Here is a 19,647-nt window from a genome sequence, read left to right as displayed (position 1 = left end):
GTGTGTGTGTGTGTGTGTGTGTGTGTGTGTGTGTGTGTGTGTGTGTGTGTGTGTTTGCGTATATATTTTTATCTGGTTTTGTGTTGGGTATATGTTTTTTCATATACATATTTAAAATGTTGTGTATGAATGTATGTGTAATTATATGTGTTCGTGTATACGCATGCTCAAGTTATTTACACGTTATTTCGTTCTCTATTAAAGCTCGCAAATTATTTCACACGTGTAATTCATTCCTTTACCGAGTGTGCTACACTCTGAGGTCATTACGATCTTCATAATAACTTGTGGTTTCTTTATGGATTTTCTGAATGTACATTGTCAAGAGTTGATGGCGGACATAACTGAGGTTAGGCGGGTTGAATTGCTGAGGCTCCTTCCGCAGTGTCGAGTGGATGGAAGGTCGAGAGAGAGTAATGGTGTGTGTGTGTGTGTGTGTGTGTGTGTGTGTGTGTGTGTGTTGGAAGAATTGTATTTGGGACGAGTATCTCTCAGGTGTAGGTGCTTGCTGTGTATTGGCTCGGCTATGGTTCTCTTGCGGGAGCTAACTGATAGACATAGGAACACACAATATATATATAACATTGTTATGTTATATGACAATGAGTGCTGGGAAGACGGGACACCACGAGCGTAGCTCTCATCCTGTAACTACACTCAGGTAATTACACACACACACACACACACACACACACACACACACACACACACACACACACACACACACACACACACACACACACACACACACACACACACAATGAAAGACAACAAAGACAAGGAGGAAGAGTTGCACTCCTAGTAAAACGGGAGTGAAAGTTCGAAGAACTCAAGTATCAGAGTAAAAACGTATACAAAGACTCCATCACTGGGACACTGACAGCAGATGGAAACAGAATTGTGGAGCTTTTAATTTACAACCCCCCAACAGAACACCAAGGCAGGAATATGATGACAACAACAAAGCATGCATAGAGATATTGCAGAGAGCAGCAACAGTGGTACACAGAATGAGAGCTAAACTTCTAGTCATGGGGGACCTAATCATGGAGAGATTAAGTGGAAATCGAGAAATCCTCATGGTGGGAAAGAAACGTGGGGAGCGAAATTAGTGGAAGTTGTAGAAAGAAACTTTTTAACACAACATGTAAATTAGTACACAAGAGAAAGGGAAGGAGATACACCAAGTCTACAGGACTTGATCTTCACCCAGAACGAGGAAGACATTAAGAACTTAGAGCATGATATACCACTAGGAGCAAGTGACCATTGTGTCCTGGTATTCGACTACACGATGGAACTCAGAACAGTGCCCATAATACAAGGAGTCAGGGAAGGGAGAGTAAACTATAAACAAGAAGACAAAATGAAATAAGAGAGTATCTGGGAAGTGTGCACTGGGAGGAGGAACTTAGAGGAAACGGTCCAGGAAATGATGGACCAAGTCAAACTGAAGGTTCAAAGAGGCAGAAGTAAGATTCATACCACCATTTAGGGTAAAACGTAGGAGGGCATATAATAACCCGGGAGTCAATAGACAGTGTCAGGAAGCAAAAGCAAAAAGCAGGAAGGAGTGGAGGAACTACAGAAGGCAAAGGACAGAGGTAAACCTGTGTTAGATGCTACAGGGCCAGGAATGACTACATGAACATATGAAGATTGACAGAAAGAAACTAAGAAAATGATATTGCCTTCAAAGCAAAGAGCCAACCGAAACTCCTACATAGCCATATAAGAAGGAATATGACAGTGAATGACCAAGTGACCAGGTTAAGAAAAATGGGAGGCCAGTATACAGAAAATTATGAAGAAATTTGTGAGGCGCTCAATGCCAGCTTCCATGGAGTGTTCACTACTGAGTTTGAACAGCTCCCGGAGCTAGATGAGGAAGTAGCCCCTGAAGAGAATCTTCTAAATATTGAGAAAACAGCGGAAGGAAGTAAGAATACAACTAGCATCACTAGATGTAGCTAAATCTACTGGGCCTGATAGAGTATCACCATGGATGTTAAAAGAAGCAGCAGCAGGTCCTCAGCATACCTCTAGCGCTAATCTATAATGAGTCACTTACACGGGAAATTGCCCAGCTGCTGGAAGAAGACAAATGTGGCGCTAATCTACAAGAAAGGAGATAGAGAAAAGGTACATAACTACAGACCAGAGTCACTCATAAGCATTCCTTGCAAAATACTTGAAATAATTATATGGGTAAGACTAGTTGCGCACATATAGAAATAATTGGGTTTGTAAGTAAACAACAATACAGCTTTGGAGCAGGGAAATCATGCCTGACGAACCTCTTGGAGTTTTATGATAAGGTAACGAGAATAAGGCAAGACAGAGAAGGATGGACAGATTGCATATTTCTAGACTGCCAAAAAGCCTTTGATACAGTACCACACATAAGGCAATGTGTGGTACATTCAAAGATCTTTCAAAGTTGAGAGGCAAACATGAGGAGAATGCTCAGACAAGAGGATAACGCTCAGGAATAATGAGAACCCTCAGGCAGGAAAATGCTCAAACAGAAGCATCTCAGTGCAGGGAGAAAACGCTCAGTTCAATAGAACAGAGAATAACGCTTAGACAGGAGGAGAGCACTTAGGCGGAAGGAAAACGCTCAGGCAGGAGAATAATACTTAGGAAAGTAAAAAACGCTCAGATTGGAGAACGCTCAGGGTGAAAAACACAAGAGCGGAACGCACAAGCAGCAAAACGCACACGTGGCAGTCTTTTTTTTTTTAGGGGGGGGGGAGTAAAGAGGAAGGAGAGGCCTAGGTGAAGGGAAGTATAGAAGTGGGAAATACAGTGAGAGGTATGAAAGCAGGCCGGGCTGTCCGCCTTGCTGACACGATGTGTGGGTGTTGGCAGCTAAGCTAAGCTGGCTCCCTCTTGTCAGGGCACAGTGGCAGTCTATGGCACAGATAACACATCACGACAGTGGCATAATACACAGAGTGCACTTGAGTGCAACCTTGTAGCTGCGTGTATATGGAAGTCTGGTATTGGCACCCCCAACAACTGGGGTCAGATTGGAGGGTCAAAGATCCCCGTGGCACCCTAGAATTACAGTGCTCATCCCCAAGAGGATTTCACAAGGTCTGAACGCACTTCGTCTTTCTTCTATCCATTAGCTACAAGTTGAACTATATGTCACCCTCACTATACTCAACTATCCACGGCCGATAGTGAGTATAGTGACACGTATAGAAAGACTCATACATGGAAAATGAAATTAAGGGAAGTCTCCCACTAAGATATGAGTTTGGTTTGTGCATCAGTCAAGAACTTACAGTTTTGAGAGAGTTACCAGTCGTTGTGTGGGAGAGTTACCAGGCTTTGTGTGGGAGAGTTACCTGACGTTGTGTGGGAGAGTTACCTGACGTTGTGTGGGAGAGTTATCTGGCGTTGTGTGGGAGCGTTACCTGGCGTTGTGTGGGAGAGTTACCTGGGGTTGTGTGGGAGAGTTACAAGGCGTTGTGTGGGAGAGTTACCTGGCGTTGTGTGGGAGAGTTACCTGGGGTTGTGTGGGAGAGTTACCAGGCGGTGTGTGGGAGAGTTACCAGGCGTTGTGTGGGAGAGTTACCTGGGGTTGTGTGGGAGAGTTACCAGGCGTTGTGTGGGAGAGTTACCTGGGGTTGTGTGGGAGAGTTACCTGGGGTTGTGTGGGAGAGTTACCAGGCGTTGTGTGGGAGAGTTACCTGGCGTTGTGTGGGAGAGTTACCTGGGGTTGTGTGGGAGAGTTACCAGGCGTTGTGTGGGAGAGTTACCTGACGTTGTGTGGGAGAGTTACAAGGCGTTGTGTGGGAGAGTTACAAGGCGTTGTGTGGGAGAGTTACTTGGGGTTGTGTGGGAGAGTTACCAGGCGTTGTATGGGAGAGTTACCAGGCGGTGTGTGGGAGAGTTACCAGGCGGTGTGTGGGAGAGTTACCTGGCGTTGTGTGGGAGAGTTACCTGGCGTTGTGTGGGAGAGTTACCAGGCGTTGTGTGGGAGAGTTACCAGGCGGTGTGTGGGAGAGTTACCTGGCGTTGTGTGGGAGAGTTACCTGGCGTTGTGGGAGAGTTACCTGGCGTTGTGTGGGAGAGTTACCTGGCGTTGTGTGGGAGAGTTACCTGGCGTTGTGTGGGAGAGTTACCAGGCGGTGTGTGGGAGAGTTACCTGGCGTTGTGTGGGAGAGTTACCTGGCGTTGTGTGGGAGAGTTACCTGGCGTTGTGTGGGAGAGTTACCTGGCGTTGTGTGGGATGGGTTGTGACGGTAGAGGTTCTCTACTCGTGCCAGTGTGAGAGAGTAAGGCCCAAGTCCATTATAACTCGTTCATTATGCTCGTAAACTACCTTGACATTATTTATATCTCGCATAATAAAAAAAAATCATGATTTAAAAAGGAATTATAAAATGCAATAATTTACGAAATTAAAATCCTAAATTATACGAAAAATGGCCATAAATCCTAGTAAATTATCATCCATCCTGTGTAAATTATATAGCCACTAAGGGAAGAAATCACGTTATGTGGGATTTATGCACATAAGTTGACAAAGGTTGTCGAGGCAAGTGTCAAGAGAAGCGACCGGGTGTTGGAACCTTGTGTAAGTTTCAGCTTCATCTCTTCCTCCATAAAGTCTTGAGAAAAAATACAAAAACACTCCCCCCTTGTTTTTTTAGTGTTTTACTCCAGTGAATTATCACCTCAGGATCTGTAACTGTCTTGTTCGTGTCTCTAGGTCGAGGACTGCTTATGCCACAGCCACGCGAGAAGGTTAAAACCACTTTGGAGAACCTACATGATCGCCTGCTTTGTGGTCGTGTGTGGCGTAGCACCGTATTGTCGCCGGCTATGGTCTTATCTACCTGGCCTGGCATAGTGATAATTATTCGTGTGTGGGTAATTATAGACGTGGAGGCTAGACCCTTACTTAGGTTCTGGGAGTGATTATATGGCTGCTGACGCCCGCAGGACACGAGGCCAGGCTGTGTCGACCTGTCTCCTTCACACTGATACATCACACTACTACGTCACTCTTCTACATTACTCGTCACTCTTCTTAGTCACACTCGTCACTCTTCTTAGTCACCCTCGTCACTCTTAGTCACACTCGTCACTCTTCTTAGTCACACTTATACGTCACACTTTTATGATCCACTAATACATTACTATTTTACTTTCCTAATTACGTCCTATTACGCCTACCTCACTGTTGGCTATATTAGGACACATAATTCTTGGTGCCAGTTTGGCCTCATTCACGCCCCAAGTGTGTCTTGGGATATACTTTGGCTTGTGTTGACATGTGTACTCACCTAGGTGTACTTGCGGGGGTTAAGCTTCGGATTTTTGGTCCCTGCCTCTCCGGTGTCAAGCAGCTGGTGTACAGGTTCCTGAGCCTATTGGGCTTTGTCATATCTACAATTGAAACTGTGTATGGAGTCAGCCTACTCCACATCACTGCCTAAGGTATTCCATCTGTTAACTACGCTGTCACGGAAACAGTTGTTGTTTAACGTCTCTGTGGCTCATTGGATACTCAGTTTCCACCTCTGTTCCCTTGTGCGTGTACCACCTGTGCTAAATAGTTTGTCTTTTTCTACTCTATCAATTTCTCTGAGAATTTGATAGGTGGTAATCATGTCTCTTCCTAACACTTCTGTCTTCTAGTGTCGTGAGGTTTAATTCTAATAGTCTTTTCTCTCAGATCGGAGACTAGCCTCAGAACTTTTTCTAACTTCGATTTGTGTTTGACTAGATATGGACTTCACGATGGCGCTACATACTCCGGAATATACATTGGTCTGATATACAAGTTTTTGAATGATTCCTTTCACAAGTTTCTAAAGGCAAGTCTTATGTCTGTCAACCTCGCAAATGTCGCTGATGATATCCTTTTGATGTGGCCCTCATTGTCTGGCGGGTTAACAACCCCCAGAACTTTTTCTCTTCCTGATTTCTGAAGGATTTCATCTCCTAATTGGTACCTTGTGTTCGGCCTCCTACTCCCTACACCTATTTTCATTACTTTACGCTTGCTTGAGTTAAACTCAAGTAGCCATTTGTTATAGCATTTCTTCAGTATGTCCAGGTCATATTGTAATCTCTTGCTGTAATCAGTCCTAATCCTTCTCATGATTTTAGCATCACCAGCAAACATAGAGATAAATAAATATTGGAAGATTATTTACATATATCAGAAACAGGATAGGTCCTAGTTCAGAACCCTATGGTACTCCGCTTGTGACATCTCGCCATTCTGCGTTCTTACCCCTCACAATAACTCTGTTTTCTGTTCCTTATCCAATGGAGCAACTTATCCGTACTCACTTATCACATGACCTATTACTCCAGCCCGTTTTCTCCAACTTATGCAATAACCCTCTTATGGGGTACTCTATCAAAAGCATTCTGGTAGTTCAAGAAAATGCAGTCTGCCTGCCCTTCTCTTTCTTGCTTAACATTTGTTGACCGGTCATAGAATTCTGTTAAACCCGTGATGCTCGATCTGCCATCCCTGAACCCATGCTGGTGGTGTGTAATGACGTTCCATCTCTCCTGATGTGCTATGAGCTATTTCCTCACGATCTTCTCTATCGTCTTACATGGTATGCAAGTTAAGACCACCGGCCTGTAGTTTAGTGTCACCTGCCTGTCACCCATTTTTGTGTATTGGGACGTCATTAGCCGTCATCCAACTGTCTGGTAGGTTTCCAGTTTCCATTGTCCTATTATATTCCATAGTGAGTGGTATGCAATGTGCTTCTGCATCCTCTTTTAGTATCTTTGGTGAGATTCTGTCAGGCCCAACGGTCCTAGTCACGTCTATTTCTAGCAGATACCTCCTAACTTCATCTCTGGTAATTGAAAATCTTCATGGCTGCTTGGTTTATCAACACGTCTCTCAGTGCAGGAACGTATCCGTGTTCTATTGTGAACAAGGCGGAATTCGTGTTCGTGTTCCGCCCGTGCTAAAGAGTTTGTCTTTGTCCACCCTGTCAATTCCCCCTGAGAATTTTGTAGGTTATCATGTCTCCCCCTTACTCTTCTGGCCTACTGGGATATATATATGTGTGTGTGTGTGTGTGTGTGTGTGTGTGTGTGTGTGTGTGTGTGTGTGTGTGTGTGTGTGTGTGCGTGCGTGCGTGCGTGCGTGTGTGTGTGCGTGTACTCACATATTTGTGTCTGCAGGATCGAGCATTGACTCTTGGATCCCGCCTTTCGAGCCATCGGTTGTTTATAGCAATGACTCCGGTCCTATTTCCCTATAATACCTAGTTTTAAAATTATGAACAGAATTTGCTTCTACAACCTGCTCCTTAAGTGCATTCCATTTTCCACAACTCTCACGCTAAAAGAAAACTTTTTAACATTGAGAGGCGGAACCAAAGAGCCAGAGCGCAACCCCCTCAGACACAACTAAGTGAGTACACCTACCCAGCATGCAGCCCCAAGCAGCTAGCTCCTAGGTACCTATTTACTGCTGGGTAAACTGGCGCATCAGGTGAAAAAAACTGTCCATTTGTTTCCGCTTCGGCCAGGATTCGAACCGTAACCCATAGGACCAAGTGCTGTCCCCTCGGCCGTGTGTGTGTGTGTGTGTGTGTGTGTGTGTGTGTGTGTGTGTGTGTGTGTGTGTGTGTGTGTGTGTGTGTGTGTGTGTGTGTGTGTGTGTGCGTGCTTGTGCGTGCATGTGTGTGCGTGCCTAACGATTTATTATGTTTTACGTCTGAGCATATTTCTGCAGGAAAATTACAATTTTGAAAGCATGCTTTTTAAACATAACTTCGAGAAAGTAGTCTCGTAATTGCATCTTTATGTCCTCTTGTTCAGTAATTACTCAGTGAGTTATCTTTAATTAAAGTCACATTTAGCGTCGCGTTTGTAACGATAATTGGTGCGTGTTGGTAATTAAAGCCATGTCCATCGTTGCTTCCTACAGCAGTTGGTGAGCAGACGTCAGGAAGTTAGTTCGTTGCTAACTACCGGATGGTTCCCCCCCCCTTGTCAATAGTCCTGATATTACGGTAATTGGTGCTGGAATAGGTGACTGTCTTCTAAACTTAACATTAATCATGTCTCGGGTGCTTCGCTATGTTCATGCTATCAGCTGCTTGATAGGACATCAAGTACACCTGTCCGGTATCTAATACACCTGTCCGGTATTTAGTACACCTGTCTGGTATCCAGTACTCGTGTCCGGTATCCAGTACACCTGTCCGGTATCCTGCTTACCTGCTTGGTGAGGTTCTGGAAGTTCTTCTACACCCCAAGCCCGGCCCGAGGCCAGGGCCAGACTTGTGAGAGCTTGATCCACCAGGCTGTTGCTTGGAGCGGCCCGCAGGTCCACATATCCACCACAGCCCGGTTGGTCCGGCATTTCTTGAAGAAAACTATCTAGTTTTCTCTCGAAGGTGTCCACGGTTGTTCCGGCAATATTTCTTATACTCGCTGGGAGTATGTTGAACAACCGTGGACCTCCGATGTTTATACAGTCTTCTCTGATTGTGCCTGTGGTACCCCTGCTCTTCACTGGTTCTATTCTGCATTTTTTTCTGTATCGTTCACTCCAGTATGTTGTTATTTTACTGTGTAGATTTGGGACCTGGCTCTCCAGTATTTTCCACGTGTATATTATTTGATATCTCTCTCGTCTCCTTTCTAGTGAGTACATTTGGAGAGCTTTGAGATGATCCCAATAATTTAGGTGCTTTATCGCGTCTATGTATGCCGTATATGTTCTCTGTATTCCCTCTATTCAGCAATCTCTCCTGCTCTGAAGGGAGACGTTAGTGTTGAGCAGTACTCAAGACGGGACAGCAAAAGTGATTTGAATAGTACAACCATTGTGATGGGATCCCTGGATTTGAAAGTTCATCCTATGATTTTTCTGGCTGACGAAATATTTTCTTGGTCATGTTTCTTAAACGTTAAGTCGTCAGACATCATTATTCCCAAATCCTTTACATGCTGCTAGGACCCTACTATGGGCAGATTTGATTGTGTTTTGTTCCCTGTGTTATGTTTAAGGTTCTCATTTTTATTGTATCTGAGAACATGAAATTTAACACTGTTGAACATCATGTTATTTTATGTTGCCCAGTCGAAAACATTATTAATATTTGCTTGTAGTTTTTTAATGTCTTCAGCAGAGGTAATTTTCATGCGATTTTCGTGTCATCTGCAAAGGATGATACAAAGCTGTAACTTGAATTTGTGTCTATATCTGAAATGAGAATAAGAAAAAGCAGTGATCTTATCAACCATATAAAATCGATTCCAAGCACAGTATCTAGTACACTTGTTACTCTTTGTGTTCTGTTCGACATAAAACTGAGTATCTTTCTTTACCAGTTATTCCCACTGACCTCATTTTGTGTGCGATCACTCCATGGTTACATTTAACGAATGCAGACGATGAGTCACAATAACGTGGCTGAAGAATGTTAACCAGACCACACACTAGAAGGTGAAGGGACGACGACATTTTGGTCCGTCCTGGACCATTCTCAAGTGAGAATGATTGTGAGAATGGTCCGACTTGAGACACAATCGACTTGAGAATGTTCCAGGACGGACCGAAACGTCGTCGTCCCTTCACCTTCTAGTGTGTGGTCTGGTTAACGAATGCCTTTGCAAAGTCTGTGTATACTACATCTGCATTCTGTTTTCCTTCTAATGCCTCCGTGATTTTGTCGTAGTGGTCAAGTAGCTGTGAGAGGCATGATCTTCCCGCTGTAAGTTGACCAGACCACACACTAGAAATTGAAGGGACGACGACGTTTCCCGCTGTAAATCCATGTTGGCTTGGGTTAATTCTATAATTATGTGCCAATGCTTTGCTCCCTCCCATGTGTAGAGGGGCTATGTCTGCTGATTTAAGCTCATCTGGTATCTCCCCCGTGTCCATGCTGTACACTTGTACAGTTATCCATTACACCTGTCCGGTATCTAGTACTCTTGTCCGGCATTAGTACACATGTTTATCATCTAATACACACACACACACATACACACACACACACACACACACACACACACACACACACACACACACACACACACACACACACACACACACACACACACACACACACACACACACACACAATTTTAGCCAGGATATACCATAAGAAAGAACTAATGAAGCTAGAGCAGGTTTTGAGGCATGCCATACAGCTCGGGTCACAGCTGAGGGAAGTAATCTACACTGATCGATCCAGAGAACTTTACCTCTTCACCTTGAAGGGAATAAGATACAGACGAGAAGTGATAACAATATTCAGAGTATTAAGGATAACGTAGAGCTGACAAAGAGGTCTTGTTCGAAATATTGAACAGAAGAACAAAGAAAATGAGGAAGAAATAATTGACAAAACAAGGAAGAAGAAAACGAACGAAATCAGAAAGAGAAGAAGTAATGCAACGAAGAGAATAACTGACGAAATAAGGAGCATAAGAACTGAAAACTGAAGATGTATTCACCATAAGCTAACCAAATAGAATGGGTTAGAAAAAGAGATTTCAGAAGAGAATTAAAACAAAAATGCTTCTAAACAAAAAAAATTTGACGAGAAACACGAGGAAAGAATCCTTGCATAATTGTCTTAATTCGCCACAACGTACAAAATACAAACTACTAACGTAACCATAAACGCATCAACCCAAGCAACCCAACTCCGTCCTCCTAAGGTTTCCCAACGTCAAGAAACGCTCGTACTAAAGTGCCCTTAACCTAACCTACCAGAGAACCCAAAACAGAAAACGGGACAGTATTTCAATTTCGCGAGACACTACCGTTTTCTAGTACGACGATTTTTGGCCTTGGGTAGAGTGTACGTCAAAATGCGACGTTCTATTAGGAGGATGGGTTTAGTAAGCTGTTTGTGGGGGCCTGGTGTGGTCTAGGAAGCTGTCTGTATGCTCCTGGTGTGATCTAGCAAGCTGTCTGTATGCTCCTGGTGTGGTCTAGGAAGCTGTCTGTATGCACCTGGTGTGGTCTAGGAAGCTGTCTGTATGCTCCTGGTGTGGTCTAGGAAGCTGTCTGTATGCTCCTGGTGTGGTCTAGGAAGCTGTCTGTATGCTCCTGGTGTGGTCTAGGAAGCTGTCTGTATGCTCCTGGTGTGGTCTAGGAAGCTGTCTGTATGCTCCTGGTGTGGTCTAGGAAGCTGTCTGTATGCTCCTGGTGTGGTCTAGGAACCTGTCTGTATGCTCCTGGTGTGGTCTAGGAAGCTGTCTGTATGCTCCTGGTGTGGTCTAGGAAGCTGTCTGTATGCTCCTGGTGTGGTCTAGGAAGCTGTCTGTATGCTCCTGGTGTGGTCTAGGAAGCACTTCCCGATATTGGTGGCAGATGTCTCGGTGTAGTGATGGCCGGTGGAGTGAGGCACAACTATGTAATCAACGCCCCGATACGTCCTCTATCCTGCCCCATCCCACGTTCATCCTTCCTTCTCTTCCTTCACTCTCCATCCCTCCCACCCGCCCCCTCTACCTCCCTTACTCTCCCTTCCCTCCCCTCCCTCCCTCTCTCATCTGCACTCTTCTCTCGTCGCAAGTCGCGGGAATTTTTCCATGTTTTGGTTTTTAGTGTTCAGTCCTGTTCCTCCTGTCTCCCTTTCCGTATATTCCTGTCAGTCGTTCTTTGCGTTCCCTTTCTCTTCCCCCGTACACTCTCCTTTCTTCGCTTATCCCTGTCTTCGCATTTATGGTTTCTCTGTATCTTTACGTCTTGGGTCATTCACCTTGCTTTGTCTTAGTTGTGATCTCCCTCCTTCACTTACTTAATACCTCCTAATTAGAAATATTACGGAAATATTCGATAATTAATTAATACCTCCAGCTTCACACTGAGCTGGCCGCGTTTATTTTCCTGTCATTTTTTGTTTTGTTTTTCATCCTGTCATTATTCTGACCCCTTTCATCCTTCTCACACCCTATTTACCACCCTCTACACACCCCTATTTACCACCCTCATTTCTCCGTTCCTCGTTATCCCAAGTTATTCCCCATTCCTTTATTCTCCTTTACCCATTTCTTCTGCGTTCTCCGTCATCATTCCGAGATATGTCCAGTCTGTTCTCTCTCTCGATAAAATGTGTATTGTTAACATCTTTATTGGCAAAATTAACATACCTTTATGCTTTATCGGAGTAATTCAACTAGGTTAAATGGAGCTGTTTTGCCTAACCAGAATTGTACGAACCTTTCCAACCCATCTAACCTGTCGAGGATGATGCATAGAAAACGTCTGTATTACCCTGTTCTGTTTTTGTGTGCAGTGCGTCGCATTTTTAACGAATTGGTCGATTCCTTAAGAAATGCGACGTATTAGGCTAGAGAAGTTGAGAGAGAGAGAGAGGTGGTGCGGTGAGCGGCGTTATACCATATATTAATATCTTTATATCATGTTATAACATCTTTATTTTTTATTGTTAGAGGTCTGGATCTTGGGGACTTTTAGGGACCGTAGTTGTGTGAGTCAGGGGGTCCTAGGGACCAGAGGTGTGATGACTGAGGGACCAGAGGTCTAGGGGGTCCTAGGGACCAGAGGTGTGTGATGAGTGAGGGACCAGAGGTCTAAGGGGTCCTAGGGACCAGAGATGTGATGACTGAGGGACCAGAGGTCTAGGGGGTCCTAGGGACCAGAGGTGTGAGTCAGGGGGTCCAGAGGTCTAGGGGGTCCTAGGGACCAGAGGTGTGAGTCAGGGGGTCCAGAGGTCTAGGGGGTCCTAGGGACCAGAGGTGTGTGATGACTGAGGGACGAGGGGGTTCAGTGTTGGGTCCACGGGTTGTGGGCGGCGAGAGCAGTGTGTAATCAAAGGCCGTTTAAGTACAAGGTCTGAATCAGTGGTGTAATTATTCACACAGGTCTAATTACCATCATCAGCGGCGGGAACTACGAGGGACCCAAGACAGGCAAGGGTCCTCCTACCTGCTGGTGGCCCACCAGGGAGGGCCACTGCCATACTCCTCACCATTATCTCAATATTTGAAAGACGTTGATTCGTTTATCCACTTTTTCTGGGAATTATACCGTCCACATCCATTAGATAAATGAATTTGTAGTTTTATTTTTCAACTGGTTAGGAATTCGTGTGTGTGTGTACTCACCTAGTTGTGCTTGCGGGGTTTGAACTTTGGTTCTTTGGTCCCGCCTCTCAACCGTCAATCTACTGGAGTACAGATTCCTGAGCTTCTCGAGCTCTATCACAGCTACATTTGAAACTGTGTATGGAGTCAGCCTCCACCACATCACTTTCTAGTGCATTCCATTTACTTACTACTCTGACACTGAAAAAGTTCTTTCTAATGTTTCTGTGGCTCATTTGGGTATTCAGCTTCCACGTGTGTCCCCTTGTGCGTGTACCACCTGTGTTAAATAATCCATCCTTGTCTACCCTATCAATTCCCCTGAGAATTGTATATGTGGTGATCATGTCTCCCCGAGCTCTTCTGTCTTCTTGCGACGTGAGGTGCAGTTCCCGCAGCCTTTCCTCATAACTCATGCCTCTTAGTTCTGGGACTAGTCTAGTGGCATACCTCTGAACTTTTTCCAGCTTCGTCTTGTGCTTGACAAGGTACGGGCTCCATCCTGGGGCCGCATACTCCAGGATTGTTCTTACGTATGTGTTCTGAAGGATTCCTTGCACAGGTTTCTGAAAGCAGTTCTGATGTTAGCCAGCCTCGCATAGGCCGCTGATGTTATTCTTTTGGTGTGGGCTTCAAGACAGGTTTGGCGTGATATCAACTCCTAGATCTCTCTCTCTGTCCGTTTCGTGAAGGACTTCATCTCCCATTCGATATCCAGTGTCTGGCCTCCTATTTCCTCCTCCTAGTTTCATTACCGTACATTTACTTGTATTGAACTTTAGTAGCCATTTGTTGGTGTACTCACCTAGTTGTGCTTGCGGGGGTTGAGCTCTGGCTCTTTGGTCCCGCCTCTCAACCGTAAACTCAACTCTGTGTGTGTGTGTGTGTGTGTGTGTGTGTGTGTGTGTGTGTGTGTGTGTGTGTGTGTGTGTGTGTGTGTGTGTGTTAGAAACAGCTTTAAAACGGAAAGACGTATTTACGTAAATTTAGGTTGAAACTTGGCTAGTCGCAAGGAGAACGTGAGCCTAATTTAATTTTTGAGGCGGTACATTTAAAATTGTTCTTGTGTTTGTCACGGTGACCAAACTCGGCCGGCAAGGATTGAGTCCCCTGATACAATATATCTTGTTTTATCCTGCTTCTCTTCTCTTCCAATTCTGCCCTCATCCTCACCTCATACACTTGCTCCTCTTCCTACATCCTCTTCTTACTTCATTCTCCTCTTACTTTATCCTCCTCTTTCGTCATTCTCTTCAAAAACTACTTTGCCCGTCCTTAGTCTTATATATCTTGTTGGCCCCTCGGGCCAGGGGAACAGAGAGAGAGAGATCTAGGAGTTGATATCACGCCAAACCTGTCTCTTGAAGCCCACATCAGAAGAATAACATCAGCGGCCTATGCTGGGCTGGTTAACATCACCTTATGTACCTTAGTTTTGAGTACTTACCTTCTTCTTCCTTCCCTCTCTTCTTTCCTCCTTCCTGTCCTCTCCCATCGTTTGTCCTTCCCTTCTCGCTCATCCTTCCCTTACATAACTCTGGTCTGGACAGAGCCTGGTGTCGACGCTTCATTCTACTGCCCCTTCCTCCCTTCCAACTTTCACATAATTTATTTTGTGCAACTCTCTGCCGACGGAGAGAACCAGAGGCTTAAAATGGCTCTAAAGTGACTCGTTATTGATATCTGCCAATCACAAGCCGCCGCTGCCAGTGAGGATTACTGGTTGCCAGACGGGAAATATTACAGGATTAACCTTTGTAAAGTGCACAAGTTGCTTGTCTGGGTAACGACGCGAGACGCTGCTCTATTAAGACGTCGTCTTATTCATTTTCTTCCCCAAGTGGATCACTATTAGCTCCGTTTTGTAATATTTCTGGAAGTGGTAGTTGTGAAGTCTTAAGGACTCCCGCGCGTGGTGGAGCGCCCGGCGGCCGGGTGTTGAAGGGACTTGTAATCACCTGATTCCCTGACGGTGGTGGGGAATGATGGGGATTTTTATATGTAAATACCAAGCGAAAATAATATGTTTCACGAGTATATACACTGAGAGGTGTATCCTGGTTCTCGGTGTATATACACTGATTGATTGTTGCCGCCGAAGGCGGCTAGTTTATTGTGCACCCCATACTCATCCTGTGAGCGGTAGCGCAAAAGCATTACAGAGGGCACAAAAGGTCTTTATCAGACCTCATCTTACCTTATTACATAAACAATTTCTTCAATCCTTCACACCTTATAGATACAATGTCAGCTAGTTACAGAGAAAGTGCTATTACAAGAGCTACATATTTACAGTAAGTCATCATACATTAATGGTAGGTCTTGTCGCTAATACATAATAGTTTGACCAATGGAGATATTACAGAGTCATAGGGGAGCTTCTGTTTATTATTAGTCCTCACAATACACTACTTGTTTCTGAATCTCATATGTCGTTCATCTACTGGAAGTGAAATGTGGGTACAGTGCAAGGATTTCAGGTAATTTATCCATGGTAATAAGATAAGTTGCCATATCATACAGAGTGAGCTTAGATTTATCTCTAAAAGGCTCAATTTTACAACAATCCAAGATATAGTGTTCGAGTGTGTGTCCCTGTCTTTGTCCACACACTTTACACTTTACTTCATCTAGATCCCTATACAAGCCGAACTGCCAGAGATACTAGTAGCCAAGTCTTATACGAGCTGTGACAACATCTGTTAGTCTACTGACTTTGTTACTTGCCCCATACACATGTTTTACTTCGCACATTTCATTGTGATGAACAATGGACCTGCTAGTTCCAGTTTGCACTGTTCTACTTTCTTCAAATTATATACAATGAGTTTACTTTCGTCCTGGACTCGTGTGACATAAAGTATACCTGTTGGTTGGTCAACACCTAGTTGTGTGTGACGTTAATAATCCTCCAGGTGTAGTTAGGCCTCAGGCTCAACATGATTAACTTAGAGTTTAGTAACACTGATGTTCCACTTTATAACAGCCTAAGACGTACGGAACCGTCGCCAATTCTTCATCTTAAGATGTACTGGTTGCGTGACTTACACTAGTCTTACCAGTTATTATGGAACTGGAATCATCTATTGGTTGTCCTTCAGTATGATTTACAACACTGAAAACGGAACCGCTTTCCGTGTTTATATTTCAAGGTATTTATGCCCCTTGTGGAGTGATCTTGGTGCAGCTTCTGGGGTAATTGTACCCAAGACAGACACCACAGCGGGAGATGAAGATTTACCTGCTGTCTTCCTCGATGATGAACACCAGCCTGCTGTCTTCCTCGATGTTGAACACCAGCCTGCTGTCTTCTTCGATGATGAACACCAGCCTGCTGTCTTCCTCGATGTTGAACACCAGCCTGCTGTCTTCCTCGATGTTGAACACCAGCCAGCTGTCTTCTTCGATGATGAACACCAGCCTGCTGTCTTCCTCGATGTTGAACACCAGCCTGCTGTCTTCCTCGATGTTGAACACCAGCCTGCTGTCTTCTTCGATGATGAACACCAGCCTGCTGTCTTCTTCGATGATGAACACCAGCCTGCTGTCTTCCTCGATGTTGAACACCAGCCAGCTGTCTTCTTCGATGATGAACACCAGCCTGCTGTCTTCCTCGATGTTGAACACCAGCCTGCTGTCTTCCTCGATGTTGAACACCAGCCTGCTGTCTTCTTCGATGATGAACACCAGCCTGCTGTCTTCCTCGATGTTGAACACCAGCCTGCTGTCTTCCTCGATGATGAACACCAGCCTGCTGTCTTCCTCGATGATGAACACCAGCCTGCTGTCTTCCTCGATGATGAACACCAGCCTGCTGTCTTCCTCGATGATGAACACCAGCCTGCTGTCTTCCTCGATGATGAACACCAGCCTGCTGTCTTCCTCGATGTTGAACACCAGCCTGCTGTCTTCCTCGATGATGAACACCAGCCTGCTGTCTTCCTCGATGATGAACACCAGCCTGCTGTCTTCCTCGATGATGAACACCAGCCTGCTGTCTTCCTCGATGTTGAACACCAGCCTGCTGTCTTCCTCGATGTTGAACACCAGCCTGCTGTCTTCCTCGATGTTGAACACCAGCCAGCTGTCTTCCTGGAAACACAGTCACTACACTGCCGGCTCTGTTGATCAATACATTACCTATACAACGTGTCCCGGGCGCAGCCATCAACCAACAACTGTTAATCAACAATGCACCAATGTAACACCAGTACCCTCTTCCCGACCTGTTTTACTAGACAGAAAGTGAATGAATAACAATGCCTCTTGATTTCGCACCGAAATATTGAACATCAAACTTTCCATTGAACAAACACATGGCAGCGATAATTCTAATATAATTACTTTTGACTCCAAATCATTAATTAAAATCGTAAGAAAACACCTAACCCATTAAATAATATATATTTGATCACGAGCCTTCATACTCCAAGATCTTCGGCTTTGGCAACTATGGGAAAATATTGCATAAACTTTTTATAGAGAGATAAGGAACACCATCCCAGTCAACACAAGGCACCCACACAGAGCTTTCAAAATAGGATATAAACACCGATTGTTTGAGGAGCACAGACAGTCCGCTCCTAGTATGTCCCCATTACCTGCCTGAACGGCACCCACCTTCAGCACAGACAGTCCGCTCCTAGTATGTCCCCATTACCTGCCTGAACGGCACCCACCTTCAGCACAGACAGTCCGCTCCTAGTATGTCCCCATTACCTGCCTGAACGGCACCCACCTTCAGCACAGACAGTCCGCTCCTAGTATGTCCCCATTACCTGCCTGAACGGCACCCACCTTCAGCACAGACAGTCCGCTCCTAGTATGTCCCCATTACCTGCCTGAACGGCACCCACCTTCAGCACAGACCCGGGTGGTGGACGCCAGACTGAGACTCCAGGAAGGATATCCAGAGGCTTGGGAGACTGAGATCAACACGACTCAGGATAAGAACAGATTCAGATATTCTGGGCGAGCATGAGGACTCTGCCGTGGCCTCTGCTTGCTAACCGTGCTTTAGCTGCATTAGATAAGATAGTACCTGCAGAATTAGAGTGTATTCCCTTAAAATGTACACAAAGTTCGGTTTCTTAAAGATAGCTCAACTATTATCATTAATTTCCATAAAATACATACAGATCTGAGAACGTAGTGCAATAATACAGGTTACTGTATTTTGAAGAAGAGGAAAAGCATAGAAACATTTGTTTGTCTTGACTGCCACTCTCCTCAGACCTCTCAACCACTCTCTTGAAAAAGCCTGGCCTGTAATGCTTATGTTCCCTCCTGAGAGCAGCATTAGGGTCTCCTGGTAATTCCCTCTCAGTCCCCACTCTCCTCCCCCCCTCCCCTGGTACACCCGCACTAACTACCTTCCAAGCTGCTTAATTGTGTCCTCCTTCTCCAGCGAGGTTCTCACTGCTATTATGAACCATCTGTCATCATTATTACTCCCAGTGATCATTCCTTATCCCTGGCTGTAATCGCTTTGTACTAATGTACACAAACACACACACACACACACACACACCCACACACACACACACACACACACACACACACACACACAAACACACACACACACACACACACTAGGGGTCTCGCGGCTGTGTGGATAGCGCTCTGGGCCCGTAGTCCTAAGGACCCGGGTTCGATCCCCGGCAGAGGCAGAAACAGATTGGCAGAGTTTCTTTCACCCTGATGCCCCATGTTCACCTAGCAGTAAATAGGTACCTGGAAGTTAGACAGTTGCTACGCACTGCTTCCTGGGAATGTGTGCGTGTGTAAGAAAAATATATGTAGTAGACATAATAGAGGAAAAATAAATTGGTTAGAAAGGCGGGGTCCAAGAGCTAATAGCTCGATTCTGCAGATACAAACTGAAAATAAATAAATACACAATTGAACAGAAACTTCTAAATATTGAGCTAACAATGGAGGAAGTAAAAATACAACTAGCTTCACTACATGTAGCTTAAGCTACTGTGTCTGATAGAGTGTCACCATGGATGTTAAAAGAAGCAGCACAGGCCCTCAGCATACCTCTAGCGCTAATCTTTAATGGGTCCCTTACAAATAGGGTATTGCCCAGCTGCTGGAAAAAGGCTATTGTGGTGCCAATCTACAAGAAAGGAAATAAAGAAGAGGAACTTAACTACAGACCAGTGTCACTCACAAGCATTCCTTGCAAAGTTCTTGAAAGAATTGGGTTTGTAAGTAAACAACAACATTTGCTTTAGAGAAGGGAAATCGTGCATGACGAAGCTCCTGGAGTTTTATAATAAGGTAACCAAAATATGGCAAGACAGAGAAGGCTGGGCAAACTACATATTTCTGGACTGGCAAAAAAGACTGATACAGTACCACACAAGAGGTTACTATACAAACTTGAGAGGCAGGCGGGCGTAGGCGGCAACGCACTAACATGGGTAAGGAGATACCTAACAGACAGGTGTCAGAGAGTAACAGTGAGGGGCGAGGAGTTCGACTGGCGTAGAGTAACAAGCGGAGTGCCTCAAGGATCGGTGCTGGGACCCATACTATTCCTCATTTATGTAAACGATTTGACTG

At 44.9% G+C, this 19,647-nt stretch overlaps 1 protein-coding gene across 1 annotated transcript; it reads left to right on the top strand.

Moving 5' to 3' along the window:
* The first annotated feature begins 1,779 nt into the window (after positions 1-1,779).
* On the top strand, positions 1,780-17,205 carry LOC138362781 (uncharacterized). Its single transcript, XM_069321339.1, has 2 exons — positions 1,780-1,939; positions 16,265-17,205. Exons 1-2 carry the CDS (start codon positions 1,780-1,782, stop codon positions 17,203-17,205), a joined length of 1,101 nt encoding a protein of 366 aa, XP_069177440.1.
* Positions 17,206-19,647: the final 2,442 nt, after the last annotated feature.

This window comes from Procambarus clarkii, chromosome 9, assembly GCF_040958095.1.
Source record: "Procambarus clarkii isolate CNS0578487 chromosome 9, FALCON_Pclarkii_2.0, whole genome shotgun sequence".
In the NCBI taxonomy this organism is placed as follows: domain Eukaryota; kingdom Metazoa; phylum Arthropoda; class Malacostraca; order Decapoda; family Cambaridae; genus Procambarus; species Procambarus clarkii.
The sequence above is the reverse complement of the archived record's forward strand: the minus strand, read 5'-3'. Positions and strand labels throughout refer to the sequence as shown.